This window comes from Callorhinus ursinus, unplaced genomic scaffold (assembly GCF_003265705.2).
Source record: "Callorhinus ursinus isolate GAN/ISIS: 27379988/994484 unplaced genomic scaffold, GSC_fseal_2.0 scaffold77, whole genome shotgun sequence".
Lineage (NCBI taxonomy): Eukaryota > Metazoa > Chordata > Mammalia > Carnivora > Otariidae > Callorhinus > Callorhinus ursinus.
The window spans coordinates 2065337-2083581 of NW_027397139.1; the positions used below are offsets into that span (position 1 = coordinate 2065337).

The 18245-nt window shown below is 57.8% G+C and overlaps 1 protein-coding gene and 1 long non-coding RNA gene across 13 annotated transcripts in view; one reads left to right on the top strand and one right to left on the bottom strand.

Annotated features, from left to right (window-relative positions):
- MAP2K2 (mitogen-activated protein kinase kinase 2) overlaps positions 1-15057 on the top strand; it is a 35288-nt gene extending 20231 nt beyond the window's left edge. For 2 of the 6 annotated variants that reach the window (XM_073887277.1, XM_073887282.1), the window contains exon 11: positions 685-1433. In XM_073887277.1, the coding sequence (XP_073743378.1) occupies positions 685-969 (285 nt within the window). In that variant the 3' untranslated portion in view covers positions 970-1433. Of the gene's footprint in view, positions 1-684; positions 1434-6295; positions 6760-12840; positions 13128-14092 lie in introns of those variants that run through there. The other 4 variants (XR_012376607.1, XR_012376608.1, XM_073887279.1 and 1 more) reach the window with 4 other exon arrangements.
- On the bottom strand, positions 1423-9282 carry LOC112815469 (uncharacterized). 7 transcript variants are annotated; one of them, XR_012376612.1, is made up of 6 exons: positions 9140-9282; positions 7838-7952; positions 7011-7092; positions 5370-5513; positions 2809-3939; positions 1423-2694 (listed from the first exon to the last, which is right to left on the bottom strand). It is a non-coding gene; the product is annotated as an uncharacterized lncRNA (long non-coding RNA). The 7 variants fall into 7 exon arrangements; XR_012376616.1 differs by lacking the exon at positions 1423-2694 and adding an exon at positions 4382-4614 and having other exon boundaries at positions 3505-3909; XR_012376611.1 differs by lacking the exon at positions 1423-2694 and adding an exon at positions 4382-4614 and having other exon boundaries at positions 3505-3939.
- Positions 15058-18245: the final 3188 nt, after the last annotated feature.

Genomic DNA, 18245 nt, shown 5'->3' on the forward strand with positions numbered 1-18245 from the left:
CTCCAAAGAGCCTCCACCTCAGGGCCTTTGCGAAGGACAGGCCTGCTCCCTGGGGGACACGTCCCTTGCTGCTCTCGGCTGGCTTGTCCCCATCTTGGGGTCTCCGCCTCAGCGCCTCACGCAGCCCTGCCTGTTAGTTTCGGTGACAGCCAGCGTGTCCCGGTCCTGGGCGCCGAGAGCACCATGTGGGAAGGGTCTGCCCGCCCTCGTTCTTGGAGAGTCTTTGTTGTGTCCGCCGTGGAGAGTGTTCGTGCGATGTCACAGATGCGTGTTGGGTGTAAGATGCACGAGATCTGTGACCTAGACAAGCTCCTTGATGTTGAGGTCCCCGGGGGGCCCCCAGGTCTCTGCCCCACTTAAACTGCTTTCTGTGGGGCCTGCTGCCCCAGACCGTGGGAGTCTGGCCCTCCGTCCTGTCGCCCCCAAGCCTGTGCCGACTCTTGGGAAGGTGAGGATGGCGTCTCCTGCCCCGCCGCCTGGGCATCTTGTGTGGGCCCAGGCCTCCTCCCGTGCACCCCGACCCCCCAGGACCGCCCCTCCCCCGCACACCCTGTGGGGGTAGTGTTGCTCACGGCCCCCAGCCTTCAACCAGCAACCTCTGTTGCTGTGCTGTCCCGGACGGGAACCGCCAGCCGTGTGCTGATCTCAGTTACTTGAAACGGAACGTGCGCTTCTCTTCTTCAGCCCCAGGAGCCGACATCCGAGGCTCAGGAGCCTCACGTGGCCAGTGGCTGCCACATCAGACGGAACGAGTCGGGGACTTCCTGTCCTCACGGAGGCTTCTCTTGTTCCAGATCCGATGTTCTCACCCAGGGGCAACTCTGTCCCCAGGGGACACAGGGCGGTGTCTGGGGACGTCTGCGGGCTTCACGGCGGGGGTGCTCTGGGCGTCGAGGGGGTGGGGGCTGGGGACACTGCTCAGCCCCCCAGAGTGTGACCGGCCCCTGCACCGGCGGGGCTGGGTGGTGACCTGGGTCTGGTGAGCGCAGCATCGCCTCCCACTCAGGCTTAGCGCCGTTTGGCCTGCCGGGCCTCCCTCCTTCCTGATGCGCTTCTCCTCCCCTTGCAGAGCCACACCTTCATCAAGCGGTCCGAGGTGGAAGAAGTGGATTTTGCCGGCTGGTTGTGTAAAACGCTGCGGCTGAACCAGCCCAGCACACCCACGCGCACTGCCGTGTGATGGGGTCCCATGGGTGACCTGCCCACCGTCCCACCCGTGCCCCGCCCCTCCTGCCCAGGACAGGCCAGGGCCTCCTCTCCCCCGGCCCAGCCCGCCTCTCCCTCCGCCTTCCGCGGAGCTGCCCGCACACCCCGCGGTGGACATTGAGCCTCCGGTCCCCGGGGAGGGTGACGCTGCTCGCGGGGTCTTCTCGGACCTGCTTCTTAGGTTTAAAACAAAACAGGGAAAGAAAAAGCAAACTGTGCCCATTGTACTTCTTGTTCTGTTTGTTCGGGGGGCGGGGGGGGGGGCTGGCAGTCCCAGCCCCGAGCCCACCGCCCACCTGGGGCAGAGGGGCGGTTGGGGGGGGGGACACCAGCAACTGGGGATGGAGCCTCAAGGGAACCTCTAGACCTTGGTGTCTTTCAGCAAAAGAAAGGGAGGTGCCGCCGCCCCACGCTCCTATGTCATCCCTTGCATGGCCCCCGACGTTCACCCCTGGAGGTGGTCCCCAGGGCCCACTGGTGGTCATGGGGTCCACTTCCTCCCTCCCTCGTGTCACGCCGCTGACCCGCCTGTGCTCAGTAGCCTGTGGCCTACCCCCAGGAGGGACCTGCTCATCCCCTCCTGTGCTGCAGGGGCCAGACACATCTAACTCCTGGTGGCAGTTGCTGAGCTGACACTTGGCAGAAAGAGAGCAGTGGGCTTCCAGGCTGTCAGTGTGGTCGAGAAGCCCTGCAGATCCAGCAGAAGGGCCTGTGCTGTCCCCACGCCTCCAGGCTGGCAGACGCAGGCAGGTGGCTCTTCGTGTCACCTCTGCTCCCGCAGAGAATCGGAAGTGACTGCCCGGGGCACGTCCCTCAGGCCCCCCGGCAGGTCAGCGCCAGCTGCTGGGAAAGGAAACGGTGAGGGTGAGGTGGTCCCAGTTCTCATGTCCATCTGGATGCGCACTTGGCCCAGGACCCAGGGTCGGGCCGCCTCTGAGGCTTCCCCCCAGCTCTGAAGATGGCGGGGCTGTGAGCGCCCCCTGGACGCTGCAGCGGGTCCTGGGGCCCGGCTGCTCTGCGGGCGCGGCAGGCGGCCAGCCCTGGGTTTCTGGAGGCTGCCCTCCCAGTCTCCTGTGCTTTTTCCTGTGGATGCCAAAGAGGAGACGAGTTGCTGCCTCCTTCCACCGGCTTCCTGGGTTTCCACCACTTCCTAGTCTCCAAAGTCTCACCCGTTGAGAATAAAGCAGATACCCCGAAGTCCGCAGCTGTCGCTCTATGGGGCCGGGAAGGTGGGTCAGCGTCTGGGTGGCGGGACCCGGCGCGGGCCACCATGACGGGCCGCATCTTGGGGCCTGTCCTGCACACGCCACGGCCGCCGAGCCTCCAGTAACGGGCTGCCATTTTCAAGGAGTAAGAGACCACGGTGCCTGGGTCCTGAGGGCTCGGGGAGGATTTGGAGTCGGGGTACGGCCCCCACTGCACCGTGTCCCAGGGCCACAGCACAGAGAAGTGGACTCTTTCTCTTCTTGTCTGTCCCAGACCAGGCTCCTAGGAAGCCAGGAGCTCACCAGAGCCTTGGGGCCCTTAGGCCGGCACCTCCCAGTGTCTCCCCTGCACCGCCGTCCCCTGCACACACCCAGCCCTCCCGTCGGCCAGACAGACTTGCTGACAGGCTCTATTGCGAGGGGGCAGGCTCCTCATGAGTTGCGTAGGAGCTGTTGGTTTGGGGGTCTCCTGACATGGGGGTCAGGCAGCAGGTGGCCCTCAGGAGATACAGAGCGTTTTGTGTGGCCGTGTTGAGGTTTCTTGGCTCCTCTTGAAGAATCCCGATGCCACCAAGTACGGGAGCCTGAAGACCCCGCCTCCGTGTTCGGGGGCCCCTGCAGACACGACACCTGTGACCCCGGACACCCCATCTTTCTGACCTCTCTGTCCAAACAAAATCAGTCAGGAAAGGCACGAGAGCTTTGGGATCTTGCGCGTTGGTTGGGTTCTTTAGTGTTGTGTTGTCTTCGCTTTTTTGTTCCCGCGCTTGGTTTGGGAGAAGACCCCGAGTGTCATGCGCCGGCTTTCCTCCTGTTCCCTGCGTGCCCGGAGCGGAGGCCCCGTCCCGGCTGGTTCCCTTCTGCACCGTTGGTGCCGCAGAGCCCTGAGCGGCTCACCCGACGGCCGGGTGGTGCACCCCCTCCCCCAGGAAAGCCCCCCCGCATTCCCTTCCCGCAGCGAGCGCGGCGGGGTGGCCCGGGCGGAGTGCAGGGCACAAGCCTGCAGACCCAGCCCAGGTCACCGCCCGGCGCGGCGTGCCGGCGCCAGTGTCACCTCCCGGCGCTGCAAAACGGGGAAAGACACAGGGGAAGGTAACGTGATGGCATGTTCTATCCATCCCGACAGAGGCGAAACACTACCCTTTCACCTTGTAACCAGTAGGAGAAATTAGCAGTGTGGTCTTTTACGTTCTTTGTTTCTTCTTGCACGGAGCCTTTGGAATCCGGCCTGTCTTTTGCCCTCACAGCACACCTCAACCCAGCGTGGCCGTGTCCCCGGGGCCAGGGGCCGCGTTGGGCAGCACAGGCCCAAGCCCGCTCTGCTCTCTGTCTGCACCGGCTGTCAGCCCGCTGGGTCTCAACCTGGGGACACAGGGCCATGTCCGAGATGTCTGTGGTCACACTGGGGGTGCTCCTGGCATTCGGTGGGTGGGGGCCGGAGAGGCTGCTCAGTCCCCCACAGCGCCCTGGATGCCCCACAGAGAAGGATCCCGAATGGCTGCAGCGGGGCGGTGGCGGGGGAGAGACCCTGTGTTAATTATTTGGAAAAGAAATTGAGTCCAGCCCCTGCTCATGCTGGACCCCAGAGTAAAGCCCCCAGGGTACAAACCAGGGTGACCTCGGTGTCTATGAGTCACCCCCTCTCTCCCTCCCACTGTGTGTTTATCTGTTTATTTTTAAGTAAGCTCTAGGTGGGGCTCAAGCTCACGAGGTCAGGAGCCGCGCACTCCACCGACAGAGCCAGCCAGATGTCCCTCAGTGTGTGTATCCAAATGTGTGCGGCCCCCCAGGGGTCTCACCTAGGGCAACCCTGCCCCCAGGGGGCACTGGGCCATGTCTGGGACGTCTGTGGTGGTCACACTGGGGAGCTCCTGGCATCGAGGGGGTGGGGCTGGGGGTGCTGCTCCACCCCCACAGCACCCCGGGGACGATGCCGAGGGTGTAGAGCCTGACTCAGCCCTAAACCCTACCCCAGTTTGATGGACCAAGAGGCAGAGCATCTGTGTCCCAGCCTCCCTGCCCAGACCAGTGGACTTCCTGTGGCCATAGTCCAGGACACGGTGCGGCAGGAGGGATGTGGGCAGAGGGGGCCCGGAACCTTCTGGAAGGTGGGGAGTCCAGAGAAGGGTGCTCAGCCAGCCCTCTGGGCGGAGGTATGTGCCGGGCAGGAAGCCTCAGGTCAGAGGCGGAAGTCGGCCTCCCTCTGTGGGCCATGGACTCCGGGTTAACAGAGGTCAGAGGAAACGGCCACAGGGTTTCCCAGAAAGTGGGGTCCGAGGCGGAGTAGGGGTGAGGAAGGGGAAGGGGTGCCCTCAAAACGAAAGCAGCAGGGGCCCTCCAGGCCCTGCCCCTCCTGGGCTCAGAGCTGACCAGGTGTGTGAGCCTGGGGCAGCCCCGGGCCAGGTGGGTGGAGGACCTGCCTGGTCTGCCGTCCCCATGGCAACGTGGGGCTGGCTCTGGAGGAGGAGGAGAAGGAGGTGGAGGAGGAGGAGGAGGAGGAGGAGGGGGAGGGCCGGAGGGAGAGGCCTGGGCCCCACCGCAGCCTGAACAGCCTGAACCGAGGCCGAGGCTCAGTCTCGGGTTTCTGCCCGGGCTTCCCAGGGGACAGAGGGAGGCCCGCAAGAGCAGCCCTTGGAGAACCGGGAGCCTCGGGTGAGGGAGGGACTGTGGCCCTCCTGCCTCCTCCCCTGGGACTCCCACCCCGTGGCCGCTTTCCCCCTGGCTCTGCAGCCTCAAGGGAGGCCATGCCCCCGGGAGCCCCCCCTTCCCTCCCCGCCCCGCCAGCAGAGGGGGTCCTCCCAGGCCTACCGAGCAGATCCTCTCCAGAGCAGCCCCGAATCCCTTCTCCCTGCACCCCGGCCACACCCCATATTGTGGGCCACGTAGGTCTCTGACCCCCGGAGACGCTAGGCTACTTGCCCAAGGTGACATGGGGCCCACGCAGAGGGTCCCACCTACCCCAGGACAAGCGCCGGCCATGCTGCCGTCGCCAAAGCCACGCTTTCTTCTGACTCAGTCACTGTCTTTTCGATCCACCGATGCCCCGCTCCGGGGTCCGCAGCCTGGCCATAGAGCTGGACAGAACTCACAGCGCCCATAAGGCTAAAGGCAAAGCGAGGCAGAACCCCGTGGACTGGGTGTTCTCGCCGAGAACCGCCTGTGAAGGAGGGTCACCAAGGGCCCTCGGGCAGGGGGCATCCCCAGCAGGGGAACCCCCGGAGGCCAAGGCTTGGCAGTGGGGCCACAGAACATGGGCCCTGGAGAAGATCCGCCGCCCTGGGGAGGGGGAATGGGGCTCAGAATACTTAACAGCCATCCCGTGGAGCAGTGACCACCCCCTGGACATGGGAAGGGACCTGGGTTCAGAAGGGGGTCAGGGGACCCCGCTGTGCCTGGTATTGACCCTTTCAGGTGGTGCAGTGGGAAATAAAGGGCCCGGGTTGTTGGCCACCAGGTGGAACTGAAGTCTGTTAGCACTCAACCCCCCACTGGCCTTGGGCGCAGGACTGGGTGGTGGCCGTGCCGGGAGCCAGGTCAGTTGGGTGTCTGGCTAAGAAACTAGTCGTGTGTGCCAGGGACAGCTGCCAACCGCGAGCCAGGCAGTAACCTCAGACAAACAGGTTTAGGAAGCTGAGTTAATAAGGAGCAGGACGCACAGATTGCCCCACACGGGGGTCTAGCCCCGACTGTGGCTGTCCTCTTGGGGCCACACCAGCGACGTGGGGGTGCACGTCCAGGCATCAATGGGGGGCCTCAGGGAAGCAGACCTCGGAGTGCAAAGAACGTCACAGAGCTGGGTCCTAAAGGGCAGGGCGAGGCTGTGGCCTGGAGACCCCTGCGCGGCCTGCCCTGGGCTCCAGCCCTTAGATCTGTCTCTTCCACAGGGACCCTGGCTGGGTGGCCTGCCTCACGTGGAGGTGAAGGCTGGCCCCTGAGAAGCTGTCCTGGGTGTCCCCTGCCCCCCAAAGAACCAAGCCCACCTGGCTCGGCTGTCCACTCCCTGCACATGTCCGGTTCTGCTCGCCTCTGAGCCCTTCCACACTCTGTTCTCTCTGCACCTGCCTAGCTCCTGCTCACTGATGTGTGGGCAGCTGCTCAGAATTCGCCTTCTCAGGGAGGACACCCCTGCTTTCCTCACCCCTGTAACCCTCCTGTGTGGCTGCAGTCACCCCCTCCGCTCACGTACAAGCTCATGCAGGGGTCACTCGCCACCCCCGTGCCCTGACCCTCATCTCCTTTCTTCCAGTGACAGGATTTTTTCACAGGGACCCAGGTTTCTAAACACAATCACATCACCACCCCCATGTCTGTTGGGCCCTGGGACCCAGGGTGCAGGCGCAGGGGCTGTCCAGGGGTCATGGGGGGGGGGAGGAAGAGGAGGGGCACAGGGGAAGTGCAAATCTCTCACTCTTGCCTCCCTGTGTGCACCTGCTGCTCCCTGTTCTGGAAGCTTCTCTGTCATCACCCTTCTCCACCCCCGACTCCTGCTCAAACTTCAGGCTCAGGACAAACATCCCCCCTCCCCCCACTCAGGGCAGCCTGCTCCCCACCCCCACCCCACCCCCGCCCCAACAAGGGCCACCGTTGAGGCCACCAGACCTTCCAGTGAACCTTCAGCATCGCTGCTTGTTGGATTTTCTCCCACCTTCCATCTTCGTGGCCTCGGACTTGGCAGTGGGTTCTTCAACATAACACGTAAGCACAAGCAGCAAAAGAAAACACAGGTGCGCTTGGACTGATCAAACCGGGTGCATGAAAGGACCCCATCAAGAGACAACCCAGAGAGTGGGAGATGGCTCTAGGGTCCAGAGTATAAAGAATCCTTACAGCTCAGCAACCAAAAGACAAGCGCCCCAATTAAAAAGCAGGCAGAGGGTTGGAATGGACATCTCCCCACTGGACCCACGAGCAGACATTGGACTTGGTTCCCCACGGATGACACCTGGATTTGGGCTGGCTTTTTGGCTGGCCCGCAGGGGGGCGGGGTCCCAGCACCAGGACCTGGGAGGTGCATTGGCAAGGCCGAGGCCCGGGGTCCTGGGGTTGGGGGTCAGGAGGGATGCTTGAAGGAACCCCTAGGTGTGCTGTCTCCTGTCTTCACCCCACATTAAAGAGCAGGAAGTCGCTCCCTGTGTGACTGCTCCTTCCCCTCCCTGCCTCTCCCCTCCCGAGCCCGCCTGGCCCCCTGCACTCTGTCAGCCAGCACCTGAGGGCTGCCCCTGAGTGTGGGGGAGCCACTGGGGGCCTCTGGGGGAGTCCCGGGTTCACCAATGGGCCAACCTAGGGGGTGGGGAAGGGGTTCCCGGAGCCCAGCAGAGACCTGGAGAGCCTGGGTGCCAGAGCCCCACTGCGGACTGCCCCTCCTCTCTCTGCACGTTGTGGTGCTTGTTACCCCACAAAACACAGGGTCCCCAGACATCACTTACTGGGGGGTGGACACGCACTAGTCAACACTTGTTGTGGTCACCGTAACACCTGCCCCCATTCACAGCAGTGTGATTCACCGGAGCCCAGGCTGGAAACAGGCCAGATGTCCATCAGCTGAAGAGCAGATACACACAGTGTGTCCCCCCACGCACGGGGGCGTCCCTCGGCCGCGAGCAGGAGCGAGGCGCCCACATGTGCGGCCCCGGGGACGGACCCCGAGCCCACGACACTCAGGGAGGGAACCAGACACAGAAGGGCCCACTTGGTGTGAGTCCACGTGGGTGACACGTCCGGAACAGGCTCAACCACGACGGGAAGGGGGCTCGTGGGGGCCGGGGGTGGGGAGGGGAAGGGATAGGGCTTCTTTCTGGGGCGATGGGACGTTCCAGAATTAGTGGTAGTGGTTGCACAGCTCCGTGAATGTACTAACTAGTGAATTATACCCTTGAAGTGGGTGAATTAATATCTCAATGAAGCTGTTATTAAAAAAACAAGCCACCCTGTCCCATTGGCACACACATTGTCTATCTTGCCCACGCCATGTTATTGACATATGCCTCGGGTGACTCCCCGGTCCTGTCTGGCGAGTCCTCTACCAGGCCCTGAACCTGTGCTGCAGAGACAGGGGCATGGGGCCCGGTTCTTGCCCTGGTGTGGCTCTCAGGCTCAGAAGGCAGTGGACCCCCATTCTGCACAAGGGCAGCAGGGCCCCCCAAGGAGGGGAGGGGCGCATGGGGCTAAGCAACAAGGCCACGCCCATTTCACAGATGAGAACACTTGAGTCCCAGAGCCGGGCAGGTGTGCCGGAAAGCCAGCAGAGCAGCTGGGCTTCCAGCCTGGGTCTGCCAGACAGATGCCACGGCAGGTGGCTTCAGGGACACTGTCCTCTCCCGCCCCCCCCACAACACACACACATATCCAGGCCCAGACTCGGACCACATGGAGCCTCCTTCCTAGTGGTTTCTGGGCCAAAGGGTCTCTTGCCGGGGGAAGTCAGCTGACCCGACATCCTGTTCTGCTTTGCACCTTGCCCCACCCGCTCCCCACTGGGGACGTGGTGGGACTGTCCTTGATGTTGGCTGGTGGAGTGACTCTCAGCCCCACTTTCAAGGGGGTGGGTTTGGGGAAAGGAGCCCAGACGGAGGAGGTGGCTTGCCCCGCCCACAATCACTAGCGAACTTGACCTTGACCCCTTGACCTTGACTCTGAGAGAGATGAGAATCCCCGGGCCAGGAGTAAGGTCAGGAGGCAGCCCCCTGGGATGGGAGTGCGGCGGCCGAGGCGGCGGGCAGGCGGCTGACCCTGTGGCCGGCGGAGCCTCCTGTGCGCTCTCCATCCCTTGCTCGGCCTTCTCTTTTCTTCTCCTGCCCGAAAGTGAAACCGGTGGCACCAAAGTGAAACCAAAGCTCCTGCTGCCGGCCCGGCCCAGCCCAGGGAGGGCTGGGGGACAGGGGCGGCTGCCGGGCGGCCCACGTGGCAGGCGCAGGACGGAGGGAGGAGTCGCTCTTTCAACTGCGGTGATTTTAAAAAAAGAAAGAACTCGGACCAGAAATGCAGCAGTGTTCTCCCGTTCCCCCCCCACCCCCACCCCCGCGGTCTGGTCTCCTCTGCTCTCCATCTCCAGCCGGGCTGGGGGCGCGGAGCCAGGACCGACCTGGTCCTTTTGGGGTCCCGCAGGCGAAGCCGACCCCCGGGGACCATCTCTGAGGCTTCCCTCGTTATCCAGCTTCAGGCCCATTGCCCAGATGGAAAGCTGAGGCCCTGAGTGGAGACGGGCTGCCTGGGGTGGCAGGGGCAGTGGGCAGCGGGATGGCTCAAGTCCTAGGTTGTCCTGAGCCATGGGGCAAGTATTCCTTCTCTGCAGAGCACAAAGAGGGAGAAGCAAGGGGCACGCTTGGCAGCAGGCAGGATTGAAGTTAGACCCAGGCCAGGCTTTCTCCCCATCGGCACTGTGGCCATCTGGGGCCTGATCATTCTCGGGGGGAGCCTGTCCTGAGCACACGGCGGGGGGGGGGGTTCAGCAGCATCCCCAGCCCCAACCCCTCGATGCCCCAACCCCTCGATGCCAGGAGCACCCCCTAGTGTCACAACCACTGATGTCCCCAGACATCACCCTATGTAAGCGGGGGGGCCCGGGGGGATGCGGAATCACCTTCTCTCATGTGACTCATGGCCCTCAGCAAATTCTTACAACGTGGGGCCAGGCCAGGGAGAGATTGGCAGAGACAGGGCTCTGAGCCAGTCCCCAAAGGCAGGCAGGCTGCCCCCGCCCCCCGGCTTTGGAGCCCTCTGTCCAGGTTCTGAGAGGCCCTGGGGTCCTCGTCCAGCCTGGGAGTGCAGGGGCATCCAGGAGACCAGGGCGCAGGCGGGGAGAGAGGCCAGAGAGAGGCATCCTCCGGGAGTGGCGGCTGCAAGGCCCATTGCACAGATAGGAATACTGAGCTGCAGGGTGCAGTAAGGGACCGCAAGCTGTGCCAGAAAAGAAAAGACCCCCCTTCCTCTACCTTGTGGGCCAAGTCTAAAGAGCCTACAGGGGGCGGGGTGCCCTAGCCCCCCAGGCGCAAGGAGGCTGGGCTTCTCCCCAGCTGCTGTGGATCCGGAGGCTGCAGGACTCCTGTGATGCTCCGGGGCTGACTTGGAGAGGCTTCCGGGCGCTCCAAGCGGCAGTGATTTGCCAGGCAGGTATGCTCCTTCATACCTGCGCACCTGGTTTGGCCACCCTGGGCGTGCTGGTTAAATGTTAGCTCTGCCCGGGAGCGGGTTCGGGTGGAGCCCGGGGACCTGGGAGGAGCCCGAGTGGGAGGAGGCTTCACCTGCAGGGGAGGAGCGCAGAGGGGCTCCTGGCGGCCCCCAGCCTTCCTCGTGGCCCACACACAATCCCGGGTTTCTTGGGCACCCATGGCCTGTAACGTGGCGGCCCACAAATTCAGTGCTGTGGCCCCAGCGGGACTCAGAGTCTGGGGTGCAGGGGGGCCTTGTCTCTGTACTGTGGGCAGCAGTGTGCCCCTTCTTTTTTTTACTAATATCCTTACTTGCCAGATTAAAAAGGCTGGCTTCTGCGGAGTTGGACCCTGATATTCTTTGCTTTCCTTCTTTTTAGTCTTTAAAAAAAAAAAAAAGATCAGAACTCTTGATATTTTTATTGTGTAAGATATACATAAGTCACCATCGTAACCATCTCTAAGCTAAGCGCACAGCTCAGCGGCATGAAGCACACTCACCCTGTCCTGCAGCCACCCCCACCCTCCGTCTCCAGAACGTTCCATCTCCCCACACGGAGGCTCTGTCCCCATGAAGCATGGACTCCCCACCCCCTGCCCCAGCCCCGGCTCCCACCCTCTCCTCTCTGTCTGTGTGGACGGGACTCCTCTGGGGACCCCCTGGGACTGGGGTCCTGCGGGATGTGTCCTTCTGGGTCTGGCTCCTCTCACTGAGCCCGGTGTCCTCGGGGTCCCTCCACGTCATGGCAGGTGTCAGGGTCCCTTCCTTCCTGAGGCTGGAGCGTGTTCCCACACGTGGATGGACCACGCCATGTGTATCCTTCATCCATGGATGGACACCTTTAGGTTGCTTGCACCTTTTGGCGACTACGAACATGGTGTGCAAACACCAACATAATTTTAGGAATTAAACTTCGCTCTGGATTCTCTGACTTAGGCCTCAGCAGCCCTGTTAGCGATTTGGAGCTGGACCTGATGAGTCTGATGGAAGGGCTCTCCACAAGGCTTCCAGGAAATTCTCCTGAGGTTGTGCACATCTGCCAGCCCGGGGCTAGAGTGCCCCATGCAGTGTACTAGACAGTAGGCAGAGGCTCAGCTGCGACCAAGAGCTGGTCTGACATCCCCCTCTCGGGTACTTGTCCACTCAGTGCTCAGGCTTTATCAGGTGGCCAAATATTCTAAATATCACCCCTGTGTATTTCATTGCCCAAAACTCCTGCCACAGGACATTTGCATCATCTCCCCGTATCTTGCTTTTATAAACAACGCTCAGTGGAACATCCTTGCAGCTACGTCTTGAAGCACAACCCAAAATATTTCCTTTAGATACATTTTTAAAATGTGGACTCTCTGGGCCAATCTGATGGACGTTTTCCATCAGGTGACTTCTGCCGGGTGTCTTTAAATTAAGGTATAGGCTACGGGCACCTGGGTGGCTCAGTCGGTGAAGCATCTGCCTTTGGCACAGGTCATGGTCCCAGGGTCCTGGGATTGAGTCCCGTGTCCGGCTCCTTGCTCGGCAGGGAGCCTGCTTCTCCCTGTCCCTCTGCCTACCACTCCCCCTGTTTGTGCTGTCTCTTGCTCTCTCTCTCAAATAAATAAATAAAATCTTTTTAAAAATTTAGATATAGGCTACATAAAGTAAAATGCACAGATATTAATTATGTAGTTTGATGGGTCTGACAAATGTATACACCCACGTAACCTTGAGTTTTGCTGTCTTTGGCTGTTCAGCTTCATTTTAGAAAAGTTTTATTTATTTATTTTTTTAAAGATTTTATGCATTTATTTGAGACAGAGAGAGAAAGCATGAGCAGGGTGACATGGGGCAGAGGGAGAAGCAGTCTCCTGCTGAGCAGGGAGCCCAATGAGGGGCTCGATCCCAGGACCCTGGTGGGATCATGACCTGAGCCGAAGGCAGACGCTTCACCGACTGAGCCACCCAGGCATCCCTCTTAGGAAACTTTCAGAATTTTACAGAAAAGCTGCGAAGATTCTAGAGAGACTTCCCATACACCTTTCACCCGGCTTCCCCCAAAGCCAACATCATACACCCCCACCTTTATTTGTCACAGCTGGGAACCAACATCCATAAACCCCCATCAGTAAAACTCTGTTGTGGATTTGGACTACGCCCGTTTTTCCACTAAGGCCCTTTTTCTGTTTCTTGACCCCATCCAGGACCCCGCCTTGCAGTTAGCCAACTGACTTTTCCCCCCTTTTAAAAAATAATTGTAGTAAATTATACATTGCGTAACAGTTACCATTTTAACCCTTTCTAGGTGTGCCGTTCAGAGGCCTCGAATACTCACCCTGGGGAGCGGCCATGCTCACCACCCGTCTCCAGAACTTTCTCATCTTCCCAGACTGGACCTCGGTCCCCATGCAGCCAGTTGGCCTTTGAGAGCATGCACAGAATCTTTACGGCCCCTCCAGGAAACTTGGTGTTCATTCGGGGGTTTTTTCGTGGTGTACCTCGAATCCAGACATAGCTCTGTTCAGCCAGATGTGGCTCCCGAATGGTTGATAAGCTCGCCTTCAGCACCTCGGCATCTTCACTCGAGTCAAGGTAAAAATGACAGGTGATGGGTAGGTAGCCAGGTAGGTAGGTAGATGTGTTTACATGTGGACATGTGCGCGCACGCATGCGTGCACGCGCACACACACGTCATGTTCTAGTCCTAACCTCCAGCACCTTAAAATGTGACCTTCTTTGGAGATACGGTTATTGAAGACGATATGATTAGTTAACATGAGGTCATGCTGGAGGAGGGTGGGCCTCTAATCCACTATGACTGCTGTCTTTATAAGAAGGGGACATCTGGACATGGAGAGACAGACCCGCACAGAGGGAGGGCGCTGGGAGGCGATCCTGGGACCAGGACATGGGTCTATGAGGTTCCTGGAAGCTAGGAGAGAGGCCGGGACCTGGGGTCTTGGGAGGGAGCGTGGCCCCACCAACACCTCGACACCTCGACTTGGGACTTCTGGCCCCAGAACTGAGAGACTGTCTTTCAGCTGTTCTGTGCTACCCAGTCTGGGGAACCTATGACAGCAACCCTAGGAAAGCAGCTGATATATTTTATAGGGTCCATTACAAGAGGAGGGTAGGAGGGTCAGAGAGATCTTGGAAGAATGTCATACTGCCGGTTCTGAAGATAGAAGAAAGAGATCAGGAGCCTTTTAAAAAATAATTGTGTATATATTATTTATATAACATTGAGGTTAAGAGTAAAACGAAATGTGTGCACACACATACACACAGGCAGGTCCAGGAACGGGCCATGTGTACCCCGGTCTGTTTGCTGATCAGCATACCCCGGCCACATTCTTCCTCACTCCCAGGCACCGTCCAGCTCCTGACTTGGCTGGAATTCGGGGTACCCTCTGCCTGTCTCCTTCTATGGTTCGCTCTAACAAGCGAATGAAGACCTGCTTTGGTGTGACTTGTCCCTAGTGATTGCATGAGGGTTCCTGATGCTCGCCATTTTTCTCGTCTGCAAGCTTAAAGACAAATGTTCGTTCTTTAAGCAGGTGTTTAGCGGGCACCACTCTGCAGGACTGTATCCTGAGCCCTGGGGATTAGGCGGTGAGCGGCCAGGCCTGTTTGCTGGAAACTGCTGGCCGTGACCCAGTCGTCTTCTAGTTTCCCACTGGCCTCCTTTCTGCCCCCTTTGCTGGACTCCAGCATTGGGGTGCCCGGGAATGCCCTCTCTGTCCGTGCTCCCTTGGGGGATGCCATGCAGCCTTCGAGCTGGGGAAGACCAACCCCTCCACTCCCAGTGCCAAGCCCACCCTCTCTCTGACACTCCTGATCCATCTGTCCACTGCCTCTGGACATCTGATGGACACATCTCCATTGTGAAGAAGAAGAACAGAGTCATGGCTCACGCCTCACACTTGCTGTCTTCCCAAACCAATGTGCTGTGGCCCCCAGAAGCCCTTTGGGTCCTTTGCTTCCCATCCCCCTGACATCTGACGCAGCATCAAATCTTCTCGACTTGACCTTCAAAGTAGATCCAGTCTTCATTCTGCTACTGCTGTCTCCGTCTGTGCCCCCCGGATGCCCACCCCAGATCCGCAGCAGGCCGCTCACGCCCTGCTGGATGTTCTCACTCGGCCATGGGTGTGACAGAGGGAACATAAAGGTGGGCAGTTATCTGCTTAAAGTAATGCTAACATCTTCCCCTCACACTGTTTGGGGGCACCTTTCCATTTTTAATTCTAATTTTTTGGAAGAAAAAAATTGGATTTTATTCCTAAACAACCACACTTATATACTAATGGGATGTGCCATCCACTGGGACATTGGAACCAGACAGAACATGGCCACCCTCATATCTTCCTTCAGGTCGACTTATTTTTCTTTTTACTTTTTTATCGTGATAAAATATATATGGCGGAAAATTGACCATTTCGGGCACCTGGGTGGCTCAGTCGGTTGGGCGACTGCCTTCGGCTCAGGTCATGATCCTGGAGTCCAGGGATCGAGTCCCGCGTCAGGCTCCCTGCTCGGCGGGGAGTTTGCTTCTCCCTCTGACCCTCTTCCCTCTCATGCTCTCTGTCTCTCATTCTCTCTTTCTCAAATAAATGAATGAAATCTTAAAAAAAAAAAGAAAATTGACCATTTCAACCATTTTTACCTGTACAAGTCAATGGCATGAAGCACACCCACACTGTCCTGCAGCCACCCCCACCCTCCGTCTCCAGAACGTTCCGTCTCCCCACACGGAGACTCTGTCCCCACGAAGCATGGACTCCGCACCCACTGCCCCAGCCCCTGCTCCCACCCTCTCCTCTCTGGCTGTGGGGACGGGACTCCTCTGGGGACCTCCTGGGAGTGGGGTCCTGCGGGATGTGTCCTTCTGGGTCTGGCTCCTCTCACTGAGCAGTGTCCTCGGGGTCCCTCTGCGTCGTGGCAGGTGTCAAATGTCCTTCCTTTTTCAGGCCGAGTAATATTCCAGTATATGAATGAGCCGCCTCTTGTTTATCCATTCCTTTGCTGATGGACATTTGGGTCGCGTCTACATTTTAGCGGTTGTGAAAAATGCTGCTGTGAATATGGGTGTTGCGTTGCTTTGCTTTTTAAAAATTTACGTCGGGTGCCTGGGTGGCTCAGTTGGTTAAGCGACTGCCTTCGGCTCAGGTCATGATCCTGGAGTCCCGGGATCGAGTCCCGCATCGGGCTCCCTGCTCGGCGGGGAGTCTGCTTCTCCCTCTGACCCTCTTCCCTCTCGTGCTCTCTCTCTCTCATTCTCTCTCTCTCAAATAAATAAATAAAATCTTTAAAAATAAATAAATAAATAAAATATATGTCATCCACGTACCAAAACATTCACTCTTTAAAGTGTATGATTCAGTGGTTTTCAGTGTACTCTAAAGTTGTACAACCATCACCACAATCTAATCTTGGAACATTTTTATCACCCCTAAAGGAAACACGTCCCCATTAGCAATCACCCCCACACACACTGCCCCACGAGCCCCCTTCCTGTCCGCGGACGTGTCACCCACGTGGACGCACACCCCGTGTGGCCTTCTGTGTCTGGTTCCCTCCCTGAGCGTCGTGGGCTCGGGGTCCGTCCCCGGGGCAGCGCGTGTGGGCGCCTCGCTCCTGTTCGGGGCTGATATCCAGCGTGTGGATGGACGCGTTGTGTGCATTCATCTATCAGGTGATGGACATTTGGACTGTTTTTAGTTTGGGGCTGTTATGAATAATGGTGCTATGGATGTGCACCTCCATGTTTCGGTGTAGACCAGATGTCATTTGTCTCGGGTACACACACGGTGCCAGGTTTAACTTTGGGAAGAAGTGCCGGCCTATACCCCATGGCAGTGGCATCATCGTGCTTTCCCACTAGTAGGACAGGAGGGCTCCAGTCTCTCCCCATCCTCGCGAACACTTGCTATTGTCTGCCTTTTTGATTCAGCGCATACTAGCAGGGGTGAGGTGGTGTCTCATCGTGGTTTTGATTTGCATTTCCCTAATGACTAATGATGTTGAGCAACTTTTTTGTGTGTATCTTTTTTTTTTTTTTTTTTGGTATATCTTTTTTGGAGAGATGTCCATTAAAATCCTTTGCCCATTTCAAACAATTGGTTATTTTGTTTTTATTGCTAGTTTTAAAATTTCTTTACATATTCTGAGCAGCAGACCCTTATAGCTATGATTTGCAAATATTCTCTCTCCTTCCGTGGGTTTTTCTTTCACTTTCTTGATGGTATTCTCTGAAGCACAGAAGTTAAGAAATGTGACTGTATTTTAAATTTCATTATAAATAAAATATGCATCGTGGTGCCTGGCCGGCTCAGTCAGGAGAGCATGTGACTCTTGATCTCGGGATCGTGAGTTCAAGCCCCATGTTGGGTGTAGAGGTGACTTAAAAAAAATTTCATGATGCAAAATTCAAAAGATCAAAGACAGTGAACAGAGGGTCTCTGACCCTGCTCCCCATCCCCCCTGTTTCTCCATCCCAGAAGCAACCCCTGCTTAGGGTGACAAGAATTATCTGCTCGAAATATATACATTTGCAGCCTCGCCAACGTAACTCGAATTCAGGTCCATCCATTCACTTGCTGTGTGTCTTTGGCAAGTTATATGCCTTCTCTGCGTCTCCGCACCATCATCCTGTCCATCAGGGATGATAATCCCTGCTACACAGAGGGACTAAAGTTGCATTCGAAGGTGGAATTCAGAAATTCAGAGCTGATGTTACTACTTGCCCCGGAACAAATTTGTTCCGAGGCAAGTGCCAAATATTTGTTGATTTTCATGCTGTTTTATTGCTAAGATGGAGCTGGTCTTGACATACCCCGAGAACCCTTTTGCCGAGCAACTTATGGGGGTCTGCCGATGAAGTAAAACATGCAGAGTGTGTGTGTGAACTTTTCATCTTTGAAATGTGGGTTTCATTGCTGCCCTGGCCAGGAACAGGAGCAGGGGTATGGCCCAAACAGTAGAAATAACATCAATATAATAACATCTAGCGCCTATGGAGGACTTCTCTCCTGCCCTACTGTGCTGTTTTATGTAGGGTACCTAGGTGGCTCGGTTGGTTAAGTGTCTGCCTTCGGCTCGGGTCATGATCTCAGGGTCCTGGGATCGAGCCCCATGTCGGGCTCTCTGCTCAGCGGGGAGTCTCCTTCTCTCTCTCTCTCTATCTCTGCCTCTCTCTCAAATAAATAATTTTTTTTTTAAAAAGAATGTTATATGTACCACCTATTGTCTCCCTTGTTAGTACCCTAGGAAGTCTCTATCATTATACTCTGCAATGGACTCTTGCGGATCAGAGAAGTTAAGTAATCTGCCCAAGGTCACACAGTAACTCAATCTTTTATAACCTTATTAGCTTTTAAAATAGTATCTACTTGGGTATTTGGGGGGGTAGCGACGGAGGAATGGGGGTCAGGACAAAGCTTTGCCTCCCTCATTATTTTCATATCAGGGACAGGAGTGAGCTCCTGGGAGGTAGGGGTCTGCCATCCTGGCATATCCTGAAGGACCCACCCCCAGCCCTTCTGGCAGGATCCAGAGCCAGGTGAACGCTGCCTTTGACATCCTTGCTCATGGTCCCTCTCTGGGCCTCAGTTTGCTCATATATAAAATGGCCTGCTTCTTTTCAGGGCGTGTTGAGGATTAGATTCAATGCCAATCTTCTATATGCATTCCCGTCCGCTTCTGAATTAG